The sequence below is a fragment of the Sciurus vulgaris genome (assembly GCF_902686455.1).
Source record: "Sciurus vulgaris genome assembly, chromosome: 3".
Classification (NCBI taxonomy): Eukaryota; Metazoa; Chordata; class Mammalia; order Rodentia; family Sciuridae; genus Sciurus; species Sciurus vulgaris.
In genome coordinates this window covers 5341994-5361266 of record NC_136463.1, presented here as the reverse complement: position 1 = coordinate 5361266, position 19273 = coordinate 5341994, and the positions used below count along the sequence as shown (strand labels likewise).

General features: G+C 47.7%; 1 protein-coding gene across 4 annotated transcripts in view; it reads right to left on the bottom strand.

Moving 5' to 3' along the window:
• Positions 1-19273, bottom strand: part of RNF157 (ring finger protein 157) — a 77529-nt gene that overhangs the window by 6638 nt on the left and 51618 nt on the right. For 2 of the 4 annotated variants that reach the window (XM_079134925.1, XM_079134923.1), the window contains exons 3-18: positions 18253-18341; positions 13710-13856; positions 13153-13270; positions 12660-12726; positions 12325-12368; positions 11926-11973; positions 9865-9936; positions 9187-9346; positions 8869-8981; positions 6438-6676; positions 5656-5764; positions 3999-4110; positions 3261-3433; positions 3002-3067; positions 1839-1899; positions 7-117 (exon numbers count right to left, since the gene is read on the bottom strand). In XM_079134925.1, coding sequence (XP_078991051.1) covers positions 7-117; positions 1839-1899; positions 3002-3067; positions 3261-3433; positions 3999-4110; positions 5656-5764; positions 6438-6676; positions 8869-8981; positions 9187-9346; positions 9865-9936; positions 11926-11973; positions 12325-12368; positions 12660-12726; positions 13153-13270; positions 13710-13856; positions 18253-18341 — 1729 coding nt within the window. The remainder of the gene's footprint in view (positions 1-6; positions 118-1838; positions 1900-3001; positions 3068-3260; positions 3434-3998; positions 4111-5655; positions 5765-6437; positions 6677-8868; positions 8982-9186; positions 9347-9864; positions 9937-11925; positions 11974-12324; positions 12369-12659; positions 12727-13152; positions 13271-13709; positions 13857-18252; positions 18342-19273) is intronic. The other 2 variants (XM_079134926.1, XM_079134924.1) reach the window with 1 other exon arrangement.

The window sequence follows — 19273 nt, the reverse complement described above, 5'->3', positions numbered from 1 at the left end:
ACTCACCGGGTAAGCAGACCTCAGAGCACAGCTTATTGTCCAGTGCTTTCACGCTTGCGATGTCAAAGTCATTGTTATTGTCACACTCCATACCTAGAAATGCGCATGTCCTCTGGCCTGTAAGGGAGTTAATGCAGTTAGAGAGGGGCTGGCTATGTTTTTCTCTGCTTTGCTGTCCTTAAAATAAAAATCTTAAGGATGGAGACAAAAAATAAAATCATATGTTAAAAAAAAGACAATAATTAAGTGGGTAAAGAGCAGACAAAAAAAGGAATCAGATCGTGTGGGCATGTCTGGTCCTCGCACCATCCTGACTTGTTTCCCTCGCTGGCCCCTTTCTAGCTCTGCTCCCTAAAAATTCAGATCATTGCAGATGGCTGTGGGACACAGGCTCTGCAGAGGCCACCAGGGCGGGCAGCTGTGCCCAGGCCAAGCTGCTGACACTGCGGCTGGCAGAAGCTGGAGAAAGCCGGGGACAGTACTCTGCTCATGCCTGTGGCTATCTCAGGTCCAAGCGGGTGTGTTTATGACCATAAGGCTCTGCAAAATGATAAACACATAAAACAACAACTAAAGGCCTTAGCATCCATAATTTTGCATTTCAAATCAGAATGACCACATTCACAAAATTATGATTTACTCTCTTGCAGGACTAAAGTTGTTGAGTATGTTTTCAGTGACTGCCTAGAAATCTACAGATATGTAAGAGGGGATGGGAACGTTCTAGAAGACCTTTTTTGAACTACCCCTTTTTTCCTTGGTGAAAAGGAGAGAAGAAAACAGATCCACTGCGTGCAGTCCACGGAATCAGGTGGATAAAACCTGGCCACCCTGCACCCCTTAGAAGCAAATATCCTTTGAGGGAACTATTGCCCAGGGCGACTCTAGAGCCTGGGGCCCTAAAATCACCCACACAGCATGTGAAGCTTCAAGCCCTAGGCCGATGTGCAGGAGTGGGAGGGGCCCTGGCTTCTGAAGCGGCCTCTCCTCAGGCTCTTGCTGGGGTGGAACCTGTCCAGTCTGCATGCACACCCCGACACACTGAAGCAACGGCAACACTAAAGCAGAAGCAACTAGGATGACATCTGCTGGCATGACGGCTTCCAGGCCATGGCACATGTGTGCTTGGGAGGTGCCGTAGAGCAAAGGAGGATGGGAGTTTGGCTCCTGTGACATGTTCTGTGACTTTTCCAGCACCCCCTCTTCTTCCTTGCTTTCATTCCTTTACTTCCAGCCTCGCTGGAAACAAACTCTTTCAACTGAAGACAAAATTGAAGCCTGGGTTACAGAGAAGCTATTACCATGACAACTTGTGAAGCTCCTGCCTAGGCTGAGCTGCTGCAGAAACTTGCCTTTCCTCAGCCACCCGCTTCATGTGTCTGCTGCCTCCTGAGGGCTCCCTTATAGTCATGCCAGCCATTTTCTCCACTAAAGTGAAACCAGGCAAGCAGCCAAACAGTCCTGCCTCCCAAGAGGACGATGCTGCTCCTGCTGCTCTACTTGGGGGCTGCTAGGGCAGCTCTGGGGCTCAGCTGGAGGACTGAGGAGGCAGGCAAGGGAGTGGCCAAGAAGGCACAGGGCCTACTGACTGCACGTACAGAACCAGCTGTGTCTTCTGCAGCAGCCTCATCCTGACTTCCTGGGCTAAGTCCCAGGAAGAGCTAGGAAGGTCGCTGAGGTCACTGATACCCTGCTTGCCTCAATACCCTCAAGAAGACAAACGTTCTTCCAACAGTCACACAACTGAGCACTGCTGCCAAGTCACAGTGGCTATCCTTCCTTGATCCCTTAAGGAACACCCAGGAAAGAAACACAACATGAGGGCACATAGGACCAACCAGGTCTTTTACCATCTTCTTGCATTGGAGATCTATCCTCTTCCTCTATGACGTCATTTCCCTAGGACAGAAGGAAGTCCCCATGAGTTGACAAAGCAGTTAGAGGAGTATAGCGATTGGCTAAAGACAGAATTAATCATCCCCATGGTACCTAACTCCAGGGCCCATGTCCACAGTGCACATCTCCCACCTGTGCTTAACATGCTGAAGAGGCCAGTGGAGGCTAGATCAGCCTGTAGAGTGTACACTCAGGTACATGCTCAGAATGGGCCATGAGGAATACCCTTGCTAACAGCTTAGCTGGCACTCTCTAAGGCAGAAATAAAAGGTGTTAAATGAAAAAGCAAATCATGGAGGAATCGAAACTTTCAGACACCCTTAGGCTCCCAGACCCTATCCTGATGCCTGTGAGAGGCTCACGGATAGTGAAGCCGAGGACTGCGCAGCACTGCACAGCTGCTGGGGTCGGGGTGCCTCAGCTGCACTGAGATCCTGCCTGTCCCAGGACGGGCTCCTGGAGCGGGACCTGGGGGTGGAGCAGGCGGAAACCTCTCTGCTAGGCCTACATGTGCCCCGGTGTCAGGGGCAGCCCAGTCGCCGTGCAGACGCTCACACACTTCCAAGGTCCAGGGTCTGGCATGGAAAGGTCCCTCTTGAGCTCACTCCCTACCTACCACACTGGAACCAGTGTGCCCTGCTAACTGGGACAGCACACTCACCAGAGTGTGCTGCTCTTACCTCTACTCATATTCTAATTCTGCTTCTTTTTTTTTTTTTTTGTGATACTGGGGATTGAACCCAGGGTGCTCTACCACTGAATCACATCCCCTGCCCTTTTTAGTTTTTAATTTTGAGATGGGGTCTTGCCAACTTTCCTGGTGTCGAAACTTTGGATCCTCTTTTCTGAATACCTGTAAAGGCCACTGCACTGGCACCAATATTCCTCTTGACTCATCTAGGTGTGTCACCTGGGAAGGCTTTTTTTTTTTTTTAACTTTGGTATTTTTATGTGGTGCTGAGGGTTGAACCCAGTGCTCCACCACTGAGCCACCACCCCAGCCCTGGGAAGTCGTCTTCAGTGTCCCCTCTCCCACCCCAGCCCCAGCCAACAGCAGCAGTGCCTCTGGCTAAGGGAAGAGGTGCCGCTCTGCTCTCCAGGTTACCTCTGCATCCTGCTCTCCAGCTGGGAGGCCAGCAAAATTGCTATCTGGAGACTCTGCTGGCATCCCCTGCAAAAGAGCAACAAAGCCCAAGGGCACAGTTACGGTCCGTCATGACAGGAGTCTGGCCTAAGGGAAAGCCATGCTGCCCAGTGCTCCTGGGGGCTGTGCAGCTGGCTCTGGCATGGCCAAAGTGGCCTATTAAGCTACTCTGGACACACGTGCAGAGAGCATCAGGGCAATGCAAGTGCCCTCCCCTTACCTCTCCTTCTTCTGAGGGAACCCTGCTGGCGGTCCGGGGGGAAGGAAGGGCTCCTCCCTCCTCTTCAGTGCCAGGAGCGATGTAGGAGCCAGACATGGAGGAGACTGTGTCTGTGCTGATCTGGGAGGATGCCATCGACATGACCGACTGGGCCAGGCTGCTGCTGGCAGGGTCTTCGGAAACAGGAGTTGGAGAAGGGAGATGGAGTCAAGTTCACTGAGGAGCAGACTCCCCCCAGCTTAGGCATGGGGAACACAAGGGCTCCTTTGCCCTCCCCTGAAAAGGTTCTTTCTTTTTTTTTCTTTTCCTATCTATGTATCTATCTATCTATCAATCATAATGGGGACTGAACCCAAACCCAGAAGCACTTAACCACTGAGCTATACCCCCAGCCCTTATTTTGAGACAGGGTCTTGCTAAGTTGCTTTGGGCCTCATAAAATTGTTGAGGCTGACCTCGAACTTGCAGGCCTCTTGTCCAAGCCTCCAGAGTCGCTAGGATTACAGGTGTGTGCCACCAAGCCCAGCTGCTCCTTTTAGAGCACCCTCAGGGACCAGTTTGCTTTTCCCCATCACAGTGTTGAAGAAAACCTGTGGTGAGAAGACCTCCCACAGCCCCCTGTAGGAGCATGAGACCCTCTGAGCTCAGGCCTCCCCTTGCTGCTCTCAGCCCCGGAGGAAGTGCCAGGACAGCTGTGGACTAAGTTGGGGAGCAGTTGCTCCCTGCTTCCTTACATACCTTCGGGGGAGGAGATGGTGGAAGAGAGGGGTGTCCCTGTGCAAGATGACTGGTCAACAGCCCCCGATGATGACAGAGTGAGATTCTCACTTTCTGGAGTGACAGCACATTCCTGGGGATAGGGGACACAAGGGAATGTGAAGCAGCACAAGTCAAGCACACTGGAAGGAGGAGTGAGGGCAGGGCCTGGGTAGGAACGAGGAAGGAAGGGGACACTGGGAAGGACAAGGCCTCCTGCCGTCATGGACGTGAGTGTCATAAGAGCAGCACTGGGGTTTCTCTTCTATCAACTTTGCTCCTCAGTCAGGGTCTGGAGTGACTGTCCCCAGGGGAGGTGCAACTTCCGTCAGCACCTTCTGCATGAGGCTCAGCATCTGCTGGGGCCATACAAAGACTGCAGCTCCGGTGACAGTCACCCAGCAGCTGTGACATGGGGACACCCCTGGTTTCCCCAGAGTCATGAAAAGCTTTCTTTCAATGGAACAGAACACAAAGCCAGCAGGGGCTTCACTGCCAGAAGGACATCTCTTAGATGTCCCATGGGTTCCAGCCCAATCAATCTGAAACAAACATCACCTCCGCTCCCCGACAGTCACTGCGCACACAGCCTCTCCATCTCAGGCAGATACAAATTCGACTGACTGCTCCCCAAGATCCACTTCCTCTTCTGCAGGTGGTCTTCCTTCTTCTAGGTTCCGGCCTGGGCTACTGAGCTGCCTCCTGGCTCTGCGCTCTCCTGGCTGACCCATGAACCCTCACTGTATCCCTGGCCTCCTCCAAGCCTCCACCAGAATGTTTCTCTTCCCTTACTCTCATGTCTAAAAAAGTTCAAGGTTCAGCTCAAATGACCTCTATACCACTGCTTCTGATCTCCTTCATTTAATGAGATCATGTACATCTCCACAGTGACATTTTATGTCCATGTTTGGGGTGCTCTTTATTTCTACAGCACCCATCTCATTCAGCAAATGCTTACTGGGCAGCGACACCGTGCCAGATATCATGCTGGTATGTGACACCTGTGCTGTCTCACCTGGATCTGAGCTCCTGAGGGCAAGGGCACCTTATTGTCTTTGAAGGCCCCCTACACCTAGCTCTGTAGCCTGGACAGTGATGGCTAATAAACTGTGAAGTGAATGCTTAGCAGGGACTTTGGGACACACAGGGTGGAGAGTTCCAGTCTTCTGCCACTCTATCACACTGGCTCATGGTCCGTCCTCCAGTGCTTTCTGTGGCTTTGCGAGCCCAGACTCTTTCCTGAGGCCTATGGGCAGCTCGCTCTCCCCTGCTCTCCTCCCTGCTCCTGGAACCACATCAGCCTCCACACCCCTTCCCTCACCAGCATGCTGGTCTACATCGCCACAGGCACACATATGTCCTTTACTTAGCCCTTTGTGCCCATCCCCACCACGGGAGCATCATAAGGGCAGGTCTCTTGTGGCTTCCCCACTGTTGCATCTCAGCACATGCTGGGGAACACACAGGCTTCACTGAATACAGGGTGAATTCATGAATCTCAGGGAAACTTTGCAGCCACCACCTCCTCAGAGGATGGAGAAAGGTATCTGATGAATAATGAAAGCAGGGACCTGAGGAGCCAGGGACCACAGGCAGGACAGGCTTGGTGGCCAGAACCCAGGGAAAGAATGCAAATGACCTCTCCAGGGTGCTGGGCTGATGGTCTCTGAGAGAGCTGAGTCTCTGACTCGCTGCAAGAGCGCTCATCTTCCTCTTCATGCAGCACAGAAGAATTCTGAGAAATAGACCTGTGAACGTGCAGAGGGAAAAGCAGCTGTGTCTAATATCCACGGAGAGACCGGGGAGCTGGCCTGCGCTCCTCTTACCAGACCCCTCAGGAGGAGGACCACCAGGAGGACCCTGCTGCCCTGCCATCTGGAGCAACGAGAGGTGGTAGGAGCCCTAGGGGGAGACGGAAACCTCTTCTGCCTTTAGCTTCTTCAGTGACCTGCTGTGTGAACTTGAAGGAAACCACTGAAGTTGCCAGGGTCTCGACACTTTCATTTGTGAGACACCTTCCTTTACTCAGCTGCAGAAACATGTGGTTGTACCCCACTGGATTCAAACGTCTCCTAAGCATTTGAGACACAGACACGAGGCTCCCTCAGCCTCAGACTGACCTGTGCTTCCCAGGAGCCTCAGAGGCCCTGTCCAAGGTACAGGACATCCTCTTCCCTGTACCTCAGGCCCTCCCTGCCAAAAAACACGAGAGATGTGCCTAATGGGAATTCTCCCAAGGACCCACCTGTCTAATTTCCATCTCTTGGGGATGGGTAACTTCCCCCAGTCTCCCCTCAGGCCTCCTGTGACACTGAGCAGCTATGGGAAGAGCAGGAGAGCATACCATGCCCAGAGCCCCCGAAGCCACCAGCACGAGGAGGGGGGCGAGGCACACCAGGGGCACACTGGTGACCTACTCACTTGGAGAGACTCCGTTTGAGCTTGAGTCCTTGGCTGCTGCAGTCGGATAGGCGGTCCAGTGGGGAGAGTGTCCTGACAGGGGGCAGGTGGCCATCACTACCATAAGAAGGCAGCATCCCTGAAAGGTGGCCATCTCCAAGCACATGAAGTGGGGGGACTGCTGGGGATGGGGTGAGAGGCCCGTTGAGGGCCTCCAGAAGAGACACCACTTCGTAACCTGGTGGAACATTCTCTGAGGACTAGTGGAATGAGAGACAAGTGGAAAAATGAATTAAGTACTTTTTGTTTTATGGAATTATTAAGTTTCCTAATTGATGCTAAAAAACCATTTTCTTTACATCTGGTCTGGTGGGTCTGGCCAGAAAAACTTTTGTACTAAACATAGAAAAGACAGAAAGTCAAAGAACCATGGACTCCTAGATCCTGCTCATGGGTGATTTTTTTCTTAGTAATGTCTATTTTTTTCCAGGGCTAGAAATAAGTACTTATTAGAGGAAATTTGGAAAATGTATCAAAGTAACAGGAAAAAAACCACCAATAATCAATTACCCAAAGTAACTTTTGTTAGCATTTTAGTATATGTTCTTCCATTGATATAGTTATGATCAATCTGCAAGTGACAATTTTATATTCTGTTATTTCATGGAACATAAATATTTTTCTGTGGTTTTGAAACCTCTTCCGCTACATTCCCTTTTCAGTCTCCTATAAGTGCTGGGTATTTAAATGTGCTTAAGACATCCTACAGTAAACAATGCTCTGATGAACATTCTTGTATATAAATCTTTTACAGCACTGGAGATGTGGCTCAGTGACAAAGCATTTGCTTAGCATGCACAAGGCCCTGGGTTTCATCCTCAGCACTGTAAAATGAAACAAAACATGTTTTTCAGATTATTTTCTTGGTATTAAAACTTTAGATCTTAGATTACTAAGTATAAATATTTTAATATATACAGTTGCTTTGTTTCTCAATGACTAAGTTCTAAAGGTGAGAAATGGTATCCCATTTTAATTTACATAGTATTGATTTTTAATGTGGCTCAAATTTTTTCTATTTTTAGTGATGCTGGGGATCACATTCAAGCTTCATACATGCAGGATAATTGCTCTACCACTGAGCTGCATCCCAGTCCTGGTTGAACTTCATATTTTTAATTTTTCTGTGGTACTGGGGATTGAACCCAGATGCGCTACCACCGAGCTATATCCCCAATAATTTTTATTTTTTTATTTTGAGGTAGGGTTTCACCAAACTGTCCAGGCTGGCCTAGAATGTACAATCCTCCTACCTCAGCCTCCAGAGCTGCTGGGATCACAGGTGTGTGCCACCATGCCCAGCTTGAACTTTAAAAAAGGTATTGTTAACGAGCTTTATTTCCTCTCTTAAGAATTTTTTGGTTAGCTGGGCATGGTGACACACGCCTTTAATCCCAATGACTCCAGAGGCTAAGGCAGGAGGATTGCAAGTTTGAGGTCAGCCTCAGCAACTTAGCCTCTATGCCGGGTTAGCTTTTTTTTTTTTTCCCCTTTAAATAATTTGTTTGCTTTTTAATTCTGGTCACTTTTTACAAATCTTAAGTTTCAAATGTTTTATGTGGACAAAGCTATGGATTCTTTTTTTGTAGTTTTCCATTGCTAGCAAACTCAGAGTCCTCCCTCATCTAAAGTCAACTAGATAATCATCTACAATATATTCTAGATTTTTAATGTTTTTTTTTTGTTTGTTTGCTTTTAACATAGTTAACTATTACTCCATCTTGTATTCATTATCTGGTAAGGATTAAAGCACTAAACTGATTTTTTCCTCCCTAAATAGCTGACTAATTATCCAAGTACTGTTCACTGAATAAATCATCTCTCCTGTCACTGGGTTAATCTAAAGTCCTGTTTGCTATTCATAACTGCAAAACTTGGAAGTTTACTCTAATGCTATCAATTACATTATGACACCGAGGTCAATTACTTTGTCTACTTGGCTCCTAAATCATTGAAGCCATGAAATGGGATAAAGAAAAAGTTACCTTCTTCAAGGATTCAAATAAGATAGTAAGTTGTATTCAAATCCAGAACAATCACCCCCTTTGTTTCTGCTGGGGGAGTTCCAGACTGGACCCCCCCCCTGGAGTGCACTGTAAGCAGATGGTGCTAGGAATGTAAATAAAACTGGACACCAAGTTCCCAAGGAGGAAAGGGAGGTTTTAAAGACCAGTATTCAACTTTCCATTCAACTTAACGTTGGTTGGTTGGTTGGTTTTAGCTCGCCACGATCTCAGCCAGCCTACTAAATTCTTTGGCATGCTCAGGTTTAATTCCTTGCTACAATGCCAAAAGAAGGATGAAAGGTTTAAAAAAAAAAAAAAAAAAAAAGCCAGCAAGGACTCTAAAGAATACTGACTTCAGAGAGACCGTGGTTCTGGGCCCAACTTACTGAATGCTCTTCAGAGTCAGATGTCTGGGAAGAAATGATGGGGTTAAAGCTGGTTGGGGACAAGGGACCCAATTTTTTCCTCATGGCTCGGATCTGAAGCAGGGCCCGGAAGGCTGTGAAGAAGGAAATAGGCAATCAGGACATCCTGCTGCAGGATTAAAGATGAGCAAGAGCCCAGGCAGAAACCACACTGTCCCTGCACTGCCCTCCCCGCCACCCGCCACACCTGCCAACCCTGCAGCAGCATGTGCTCTGTGGCCTTGTGACCGACCATCCTCCCAGCCTTGACCCTGTTCACACTCCCCTGCTGGGGCTTACGCAGCCGGCAGATGGGGCAGTTGTTGGCCTGGTAGCGCAGGGTGTCTGCACAGGTGTTACAGAGGCAGAGGTGGCGGCAGGGCAGGATCAAGGTGTCCCGGACATCCGAGAGACACACCACACACTCGGCACTGTTATCGCTCACTTCGTCCTCAGCCACCTGGCCAGGGAGACAGACACTCAGCCCACAAAGACCTTCCAGCTACAAACTTCATTTACCAGGCAGCATGGCTGAAGAGCTGAGCAAAGCAGTGAGGACAAGATCCACGTTGACCCTGGACTTGACAGTTTACCCAGTGCTCCACCAGCCTACTCCCACTGCCTCTGGGAACTGCTTCTTCGAAGGGGAGAGACCAGGACTAACCACCTGAGCTCAAGCCCTGCAGCCAGCTTTGGCCTCTGATGGCCTGAGCTGAAGGGACCTAGGTGAAAGGCAATGGAAGACCCGCATGGGAAAAGCTCAGGAACTGCAGAGCGTGAGAATGAAGCCAGAGCAGCCTCCGCCTCCGCTTGCAAATGACAGAAGCATGATGACCTGGAATAAGGAACCAAAAACGCTCTTCTATGGCCTGACTGACTCCAGGGTGTGGCTCGCTCAATTCCTCCATCTTGGCTTCATCAGAGAGCTGCTCCCCTGCCTCCCAGCAGGGGACATTCAGAGTTTCAGATGAAATTTACCTTAGAATCTTGTGTGTTGTACTTGTTTTCAATTCCATAGATCTCCTGAAGAAGGTAGCTGACCCCATCTACCTGCAAACAGAGATGTTCAAGGACAGGCCAACCCCGCTGGGAGACAGGGTAGGAGCCCCCCCCCCCAGTAACCCAGGACTACTGATTCACAATGAAAGAACTCGCAGGCCTGAAGAGTAAAAGATGCTTTTATTTACTTATGTTTTCTCTTTGAGAGGGGAAAGAAAATTGAATGTTTAATTCACCCACCATTATATACAACAGGGAATATAACATTTTACAATTAGTAAACTAATATTAGTACTGTGGCTCACTATTGTGGACGGTCAAGAAAGGGTATGTCTCAAAATATAAGCACTAGCCGTGTAAGAAACGTTCAGTTCAGACATAAAAATAAAGGAATAGAAAAGAGAAAGAAAGAAGAAATGGGCAAGGAAAGAGAAGGAGACAGAAAAATGTAGATGAAAGGGAGATGTAAGACTTAAAAGAAGCGCTGGGCACCCTCCAGCACAAAGACACCCCTTTTCTACCCTGTAGCAAGATTACCCCTTGGTCCTATTTCTTTTCTTCTTCTTCTTGGTGCTAGGGATTGAACCCAGGGCCTCATGCATGCTACACAAATGCCAGATATTTGGTAGTGCTCTACCACTGAGCTACACCCAGTCCTTGGTCCTGTTTCTTTTCTTTCTTTTTATAAAGAAAGGAGTAGGAATGGGCCAGGCACAGTGGTGCATGCCTGTAATCCCAGTGGCCTGGGAGGCTGAAGCAGGATTGCGAGTTCAAAGCCAGCCTCAGCAACTTAGTGAGGCCCTGTCTCAAAATAAAAAATAAAAAGGGCTGGAAATGTGGCTCAATGGTTGAGCGCAACTGGGTTCAATTCCTCGTACCGACGAAATGACAATAAGGAGTAGGATTTATCCAAGTGTGAAGAATCAAAACTGAACTCTTGCAGAGACAAGAGGGGACCCTGTGCTGTTTCTTAAAACCCTGACTGCCAATGCACAGTTCCTCTCCCCCCAGCCTGGGCTGTCAGGGCCTGAGCTGGCGCTTCCCTTCCTTCCCTTTAGGCACCCACTCCTTTCTTATGCCTCACCTCACCTCTGTGCCCAGCACACAGATGTGAAGCCTGCCTCTGACTTCACATCTTACTCTTCAGTTGCACAGCCTGTTGCTAATGCAAATCAAGCAACAGAAAGATAGATAAAACATTTTCCTTTAGCCACTCTAGCCTTCTTATTATACCCAGGCCTCCTGGAGAACCAGGCCTTCCCCATGAAGCAACTCACCATGGTTGGGCCTGCCCAGGTGGTGCCTCGGGCCAGAATCTGTGGCCACCTCTGCCTCTAAAACTTGCTTTAACCCTGTGATTATACTGAAAAGGACACAATCAACTAATTTACACTAAGGTATTATTGAGTTCTATTGACCTCACTGAAAGAGGGGCAAGTTCCTAACCCGAAAGGATGAATACTTGAAAATTTCAGGTACCTTTCACCTATCTACAGAGTGGCCTTTCTATGTACCTCAACCAAGGCCAACTTGACTCCCCTCAGCCTCCCTCCCGTCCCTCCATGATACCTCCTACTACCTGCACGTGGTGGGGCCGAGGCTTCTCGGCAACCTGAATTCTAGAAAAGGAGCAGGGGGATAAATCAAGCCAAGGGCTCTGGGTGACCCTGAATTGGATCCTGTTGCTTAAAATGTTTCTTACACTCACATTTTAAATAAAAAGAGTTCTCTCTAAACCTGATGTCAGGAGGCAAATCTTGTCCTTTCACTGCTCAGATAACTGTTGCCTCGACACTAACAATTTTGCAACACTATAGGTACCAAAACCCAGTATTCCTTCCAGGACCCCGAAATGGTTTCTAACAAACAAAAGCACTTCCTTCTTCCTCCCCTCCTTCTTTAATTAAAAGAAAGAAAGGAAAGAGGGAAAGAGGAATGCTAATAAAGAGTTAAAAACCAGAAAAGAGAAAAACAGAGAGGAGGAGGTAGATGTGTGTCAGGGTGACCAAACAGGAGCCGCCCGTGGTCTTGGGTACTTACCACTTGTTTCTGTTTGAGGGGTTTGACACAGAAAGTCCCATCTGTGTGCTGGAATGAAAACATGGCAGGTAAGGCGACAAAAGCACACCACCTTCTGCCAGTCTTCTCAGTCACGCCTGTTCTTGGGCACTCAGAGTGGGATCAAGAGGCTGAACACCGAGGGCCTTACAATGAGCCTGTCTGTTGCACATTCAGAAGAGACTGAGGGCTGAGGAGTCAAAGGCCACGCAGCAAGGTGGTGGCAGAGCGGGAACTTGCCTGAGCACAGCCCCCAGGGTGACATTGTTTCAACACCACCACAGCCTCCCAAGCTGGACCACTGTGCTGAGCCCAGGCTGCCAGCCTACCATGGTGTCCTTGCACAAAAGAAAGGGCTAAAGATATAATGAAGTTACTTACCTTTTCAAAAGTACCCAGCAGGACATGGCAGTGGCCAAAGTACTCTGAAACAGAGGCACATGTATGAAGCAGACAGCCAGACAACACATACTGATGCCCTCCCTTCCCGTTCCCACAGGGTAGTGAACCAGCCCCACTGGACCAGCACCAGAGGGGCACGCTGTGCAGCCCAACTGTCTTCACATTGGCCCAAGAAGCTGGGAACCACGGATGTGAGAGGAAAGACACTGCGTGACTGAGCCACAGAGCAGGCATGCTGATCTGGGGCCCAGGCTTCTGCCAGGACTGCGCCACAAAAGGCAGCATACACAGCAAAAGACAGAAATCCCCCCTACCATCTCCTTCATCAACCACAGCATGGACCACCACAGGGTAGACCTCTCGGTCCAGGTCAAAGCCAAGCTGCAGGGAAGACAAGAAGACAAGAGAGGACTAAGCACGTGGAGACAGCACAGCAGCCATCTGAAAAGGCAGGCAGTCGGGACGCACGACCTCATCTCTGCTCCTCACGGGTCAACCTTGTGTGACCCAAGTCTGCCTATCAGAACCCTACCAATTTCTCTTTAAGAATGTCATGGATTAAAGTCCCCTAACCTGCAACTTCTTTTCTTTGAACATGAACCTCTCAAAGTATCTGAGGCTCACAGGCTGCTTTGAAAGAGAAGAACTAACGAGGTAGGTATATCGTCAATGTGAATGAAGAGATCACAAGGCTTCAAGGCAAGCTTGGCCTTCAGGTATCTGGGCAGAGGCTCTGCTGCCTGCCTGGATCTGTCACCCCAGGCCCTTCCGTATCTACATGAGGAGTCCCCAGCAGAGACAGCTCACCTCCTCTTCCGCCCACTCCGAAGGGTCCACGGTGTGGGAGGGCAGGCAGAACTGCTGGCACACCCCTCGCTTGTAGTACACGGTCTCAGACTGCAGGCTGTCATCTTTTGGAATGTAGCTATGGACAAGATGGGAAGCACAGCAAAATCTAGACCAGGTGACTTAACAGTTCCCTGTCTCCTGCCTGTTCTCCATTCTCAACAGGCTCTAGCACAGGAGAGGAAGGCCCTTTCTAAGCTATTTATTTCACCAGGCAAGAGCCCGGCAATGTCATTAAACTTATCTGTTCAATCCACACATGCACAAAAGGGTAGCTAAACAGATTTTTTAACAGGATCTTGAGGACTGAGGGGATAGGCTGCCATCTTCCACTGTACCAAGATGGCAAAATTTGAAGGGAAAGATGAAAGAGTAAGGCTCGGTAAAATGAAATTTAAATTCAGGAGCCAGATCTTGCTTGGTATAGACAAAGAATGTTCTCCTCCCTAGATAAGCACAGAAGATACCAACCCTACCTGTCTGGGAAGGAAGCAGTTCACCTAGCCTCTTGTTTTTACCTGGCAATGCCATTTTGGAACTCCTCCGTGGCCTGGTAATAGATGGTGATGGCCACACGGGCATCGGCGTCGAAGGTGAACTCAACGTTGTAGTGGACTCTAGCTTTGCTGGCCTCTTCTCCAGGACTCTTCACCTCCTCGGCACACCTACAAAACACCAAGACTCAGCAACTGAGCGCAGCATATCGGGATTTTGAGACACTTCTTCTCTTTTGGGGGATTTAACCAAGGGCCTAGCACGTGCTCAGGTTAGGCAAACACTCTATCACTCAGCTACATCTCCAGCCCTTTTTGTTTGTTTTGTTTTTTGGTACCAAGGATTGAACCCAGAAGCGCTTAACCACAAAGTCACATCGCCAGTCCTTTTTATTTATTTTGAGACAGGTCTTGCTGAGGCTAGTCTCAAACTTGCAACCCTCCTATCTCAGCCTCCTGAGTTACTGGGATTACAGGCATGCACCACCACACCAGCTAATCTTTTTTGTAAAAAATCTAGCCATATACTGTCCGCTTTTCCCCATGGCCCTTAACGTATGTCTATGTCTTCATTTGGAATGACCACAGAACATTTCATCACCATTATTAGTGGGCATTGAGGTTATTTCTGATGTTTCAGAGTGCTACAATTAATATTTATATGCATTGCGAGACTTGTTTTGTTAGTTTTTTTTTAATTTGTTTTGGTTGTAGATGCACACAACACCTTTATTTATATATTTATTTTTTCTGTGGTGGCAGGATGGAACCCAGTGCCTCACATGTACTAGGCAAGTGTTTTACAATGAATGAGCCACAACCTCAGCCCTAGTTTTTGTTTTAATTAAGATTATTAATCATGGGCTGGGGTTGGACTCAGTGGTAGGATGCTCACCTAGCGTGCATGAGGCCCTGGGTTCGATCCCCAGCACCATATAAAAATTAAAAAAAAAAAAAAGGTATTGCGTCCACCTACAACTAAAACAAAATATTTTTTAAAAAATTATTAATCACACTAAGTAGATTTCACACACTTATTAAAAACCAATAGAACTCACTCTTCCCCTTCCTCCTCTTCAGAGGAAACCTCATCTAGCTGACCATTTTGGTATTTAACAACGTTCCTAAGTAACATGCTCAGATTACTACTTCTTGATTTTTCAGTTTTAGCCATTACCTGCTGATTTCCTACTGTAGAAATGACAATTTGTGCTTCCTTCCTCACTCTGCCCAATATACTAGTCTGTTGCCTCCACAGTGCAGTCATATCCTGATTTTATTAGCACAGCTCGTTGTGTCTGTATTGCCACGATTATATAAACATTTGCAGTCTGGCCACAGAGGAACCCCTGACTGCTTTGCTTACCTTTTTCTTAGAATTAGTGCTCAGCTTAGCCTTCTCAGTTGCTTGGTTTTCTACGTATTTAGCCCAAATTCCAACCTGAACCCTCTACCAGCAGTCTAAGCCTGGAGATGTTCAAATGCAGGTGTTCCATTCAGCTCATCTTCTTGCGGTCCCTTCCAGAGCCCTCTGTCCTGCTCCCAGTTGGACCTGGACCCTCTGTACCTGGCATACTACACCATCCTGGATTCTCTGGCCATCCCCTGGGGCTCCCTTTGCCTCTGTCCTGTAGAAGCTCATGTTTCCTGCATCTCATGTCTTCCTTTTTTGGGGTCACTCTTTCGTTTTACTGGTACATGCTGTCCCTAGCTTCCTGGAAGAAGGTGTGGGGAGACAGACTCTCTGAGAGCTTCCATTTTATATACTTCATTGAAAATTTGACTGAGCAAAGAATTCTAGGTTATAAATACTTTCAAAAAGACACAGAAAGCCTCACTGCTGCATCTTTCAGCTCCCAGTATGGCTCTCGAGGCTGCAGCAGCCCAGTTACTGACCCTCCTCTTCCATGGCTTATAGAAGCTCCTTTTTGCCATCCATATGCTGATGCTTGCTAGCCCTTTCCATTTGGACACATGTGCCCTCTGGTTCTGGGCACATATGTCACTGATGATTCCTTCCTTCCATAGTCTGTTCTCTCTGGAACCATCAGGTGAACATGAGACCTCCTAGACTTGCAATCTCTTATTTAAATCTGTCCTCTTCTATTTCTCTCTCTTTTTGCCTTTTTTGCTCCACTTTGTAGACCATTTCAACTTTTCTTCCTAATAATCTCTTGAATTTTTCATTTCTGCTACTGTTTTTAATTTTTAGTCGACCTTTTGTATTTCCTAAGCATTTTATGCCATTGTGTCCATGAAATAAGCAGCAATATTTTCTCCCAGGTCTCTGAGGCTCTTAATGTTCATGAGGGCTGATCTAGGTCTGCGGAAGAACTTCTGACTCCTCTCTTATGCTTTCCATCCAGGTGAGTCCAATTCCCAGAGGTCGGTTTTCCTCTCTCCTGACAGCAGCTTGGCTGCTGGTGTCCTGGGAGCTGTGTGAACGTACTCTGGAGGGCTCCATTTCCAAGATGGCTGAATTCACTTGCCCCTACCTCATCTGAGTCCAGAGGTTCTCTGCTAACGTTGAACTCTCCAGTAAGAAATCTCTGCAGACTCCACCAGGGTGTGGGCAAGGCAGCTCTGGTCGTGTTGTGCAAGAAAAAGCATCTGACTCCCTCTCAGGCAGGCCTTCCACCAGTCCTCTTCATTCCAGCTTTCCGCCTTGACCTCCAGAGGCACCTGGTCCTGCCAAGCCCTGAGCCTTTTGGGGACAGCAGTGTAAAAGGTGAGTTTCAGTTTTTCCCTCTGTTGACTCAGAATTCTCTTTTCCGGGTCTGGTAAGTTATTTGGCATTTGCCATATGAGTCCATCTTCTAAGATTTTGTTGATGCTCTTTTTCCAATTCTGTGACTCATACTTTTTACAAACACTTTTATTATTATACATTAGGGTTTAGAGAGCGAGCAAAAGTTAACACTAAATCCTCTGTCTTTACCTGGAAATCAGGAGAAACAGAATTTATCCTATTCAAATAAACTCAGAAAAACAAAACAAGAGCTGAGACTGTAGCTCAGTGAAAGAGTGTTCACCTAGAGGGCACAAGGCCCTGGGTTCAACCCCCAGGACTGCAACCAACAAGCAAAATGGGGGGTGGGGACAAAACAAAACCCCCACTTACCCTAAAATGGAACACCAAGTGTTTTCCCTTTTGTTATCTACTGCCATGAAAGGTGAGGCTGAAATAGTGACCTCTTTTACAGACAAACCGAAGCTCAGAAACTCATTTCAGCAACCATCGTGAGCTGGGAAGCACGGCAGACTTCTGCTTCCAAGGCCCGTTCTTCTAGCACACCACAACCTCTTCACTTAATTCTAGAGCGGCAGCCAGGACCTCACAATGGCTCAGGCCCTTGGAACCCATCTCCATTAAATGTGTGAAAAGGCCACGTGTGATGAGGACAGTAGATGGAGTGGCTGGTGGAGCTCAGGCTGCTGTGCCTGTGGAAAGCCCCTGTGGAGGAAGACTTCTGCAGCCACGTGCCTCCTGGGCTCCCTCCTTCCCAGTGTTGACCCCAGAGGTGAAGGGAAGCATAGCTGCAAGTGGTGTGGGCCTACAATCTCACAACCCGGGAGATGGGGGCAGGGGGACTGCAAGGTGGAGGCCAGCCTAGGCAACACAGCAAGACCCTGTCTCAGAATAAAACTGAAAGGGCTGGGGGCATAGCTCAGTGGTAGAATGCTTGCCTAGCACATGTGAGGCCCTGGGTTCTAGCCTCAGTACCCCAATAAATAAATAACACAGAGACAGGAAGAAAATTGATTAGTGGTTACTAAGGACTGGGAGAGGGATTTAGGGGAAATGGGGAGGGCCTAATAATGGGTATGGGTTTCTCTCTGGGATGATAAAAATTTTCTAAAATTACTGGTGATGACTCACAATTCTAAATATACTTAAACCATTGCATTATATATTTTAAACTGGTGAGCCGTATCGTACACAAATCATATCTCAATAAAGCTGTTGTATTAAAAATTATCAGAAAGAACTTCCAAAATCCTAATGAGACTGACTATACAAGCCTAAAATGGATTCAGGGCCCTCTTTCTTGTCTTATTCAGAAAATTCAGAACCTCTGATTTGCCCTAACCAGATCTGTCTCCCCAGGAGACCAGAGAGCCACAGTGAACATACTACTGGAGTGCAGCATCAGGTTAAGAATTACACTCTCAGGGTGGCAAGAAGGCACATGGTAATGAGAACTCATGAGGAGGAGCAACCAACAAACCTAGGGCATGGATTCCTTACAGGAAAGCCACAAGCAATAAAATGAGAATTTTATATTTCAAAACCAAACATTTCATTATTACATAGGCTTGTTGGAGTATAGGCAAAATTCTCCTTTTAGTTCAATAATTCTTCTTCCTTTTTAATTTAAATCCACAAAATAGGGAAAATATTGACTTCCTCTAAGTAAGTGAAAGTTCTTCCCAAACAAAGATTAGTGCCTGATTTCTGACCAACTGAAGCAGCGCCCCAGCAGCTAATACCCTGAAGACCCTCGGGAGTCCATTGGCAGGAGGAGGAGCCTGGACCGGCCTGAGCTTCGCCACTCCCACAACTTACCTGACAAGTCTCAGTGTGTCCTTTCGGATGTTGATCAGGCTTCTCAGAGTCTTCACAGGTTCTTGGGGAGGCGGGGCAGCATATGGGAACTGTCAGAAACAGAGAAGGAAAGGCAGCCTGTCTAAAAAGACCCATGACTGTCCCTTGAGGGAGCAGGGCTTTACAGTTGATGAAGAACAGGCCCACAAGGTGAGACAGGCACCTCACTAAGTGAGGAGGCTGGGACTGTGACATAGTGAGTCAATTTGCTTAGGGTCACAGCTAATAGGAGAACTGAGATTCAATGGGTGTCAAAAGAGCTAGACTTATCAGTTTTTTCCATTACATGAAAGCTTATTTGAGTCAGCATCCAAAACTTAGAGAACTAATCAAAAACTCCTGCTGAAGTTCCAAATACCAAGACACACTGTGGCCGAGTTAATCACAAAAGGTTTTTCAATCTGACCTCAGGCAACAGGGAAGCAGACCACAGCCCTTTCCTTCAGGGAAGCCACATGGTATCCCAGGAATTTAGGGACTGCAAATAAAAGAGAATCCTATCGTGTACAGAGCTGAGGCCTGCAGCCAGTGATGAATGCATGTCCCTGCCGCTGATCATATAAAGCAGAGCATAATGGGCATTGGTTTCTCTCTGGGATGATAAAAATTTTCATGTGGCCCAGAGTTATCTGGGGTCATGGGAGGTTTATGGTTGTCCTCATCATTTACCACACACTTTCTAACTCTTCCCCAACTTGGACCTTTGGCTTTAGAGCTCTGAGTTCATAATAATGAAAAGTTAAAGAAAGGAGAACCTAAAATTTCTCACTTGCAATTGCCTTCAGTAGAGCAAAAATGACTGTTGGGCTGGGATGTAGCTCAGTGGAAGGCAGCTTGCTTAGCACACTTGGGGCCCTGGATTCAATCACCGGTACCATAAAAAAAAAAAAAAAAAAAAAAAAAAAATTAAAATGTCCCCAGTAGTCCTATAATGGAGTTTGGCAACACAATTATTCTTTTACACACACAGTCATGCTCACTT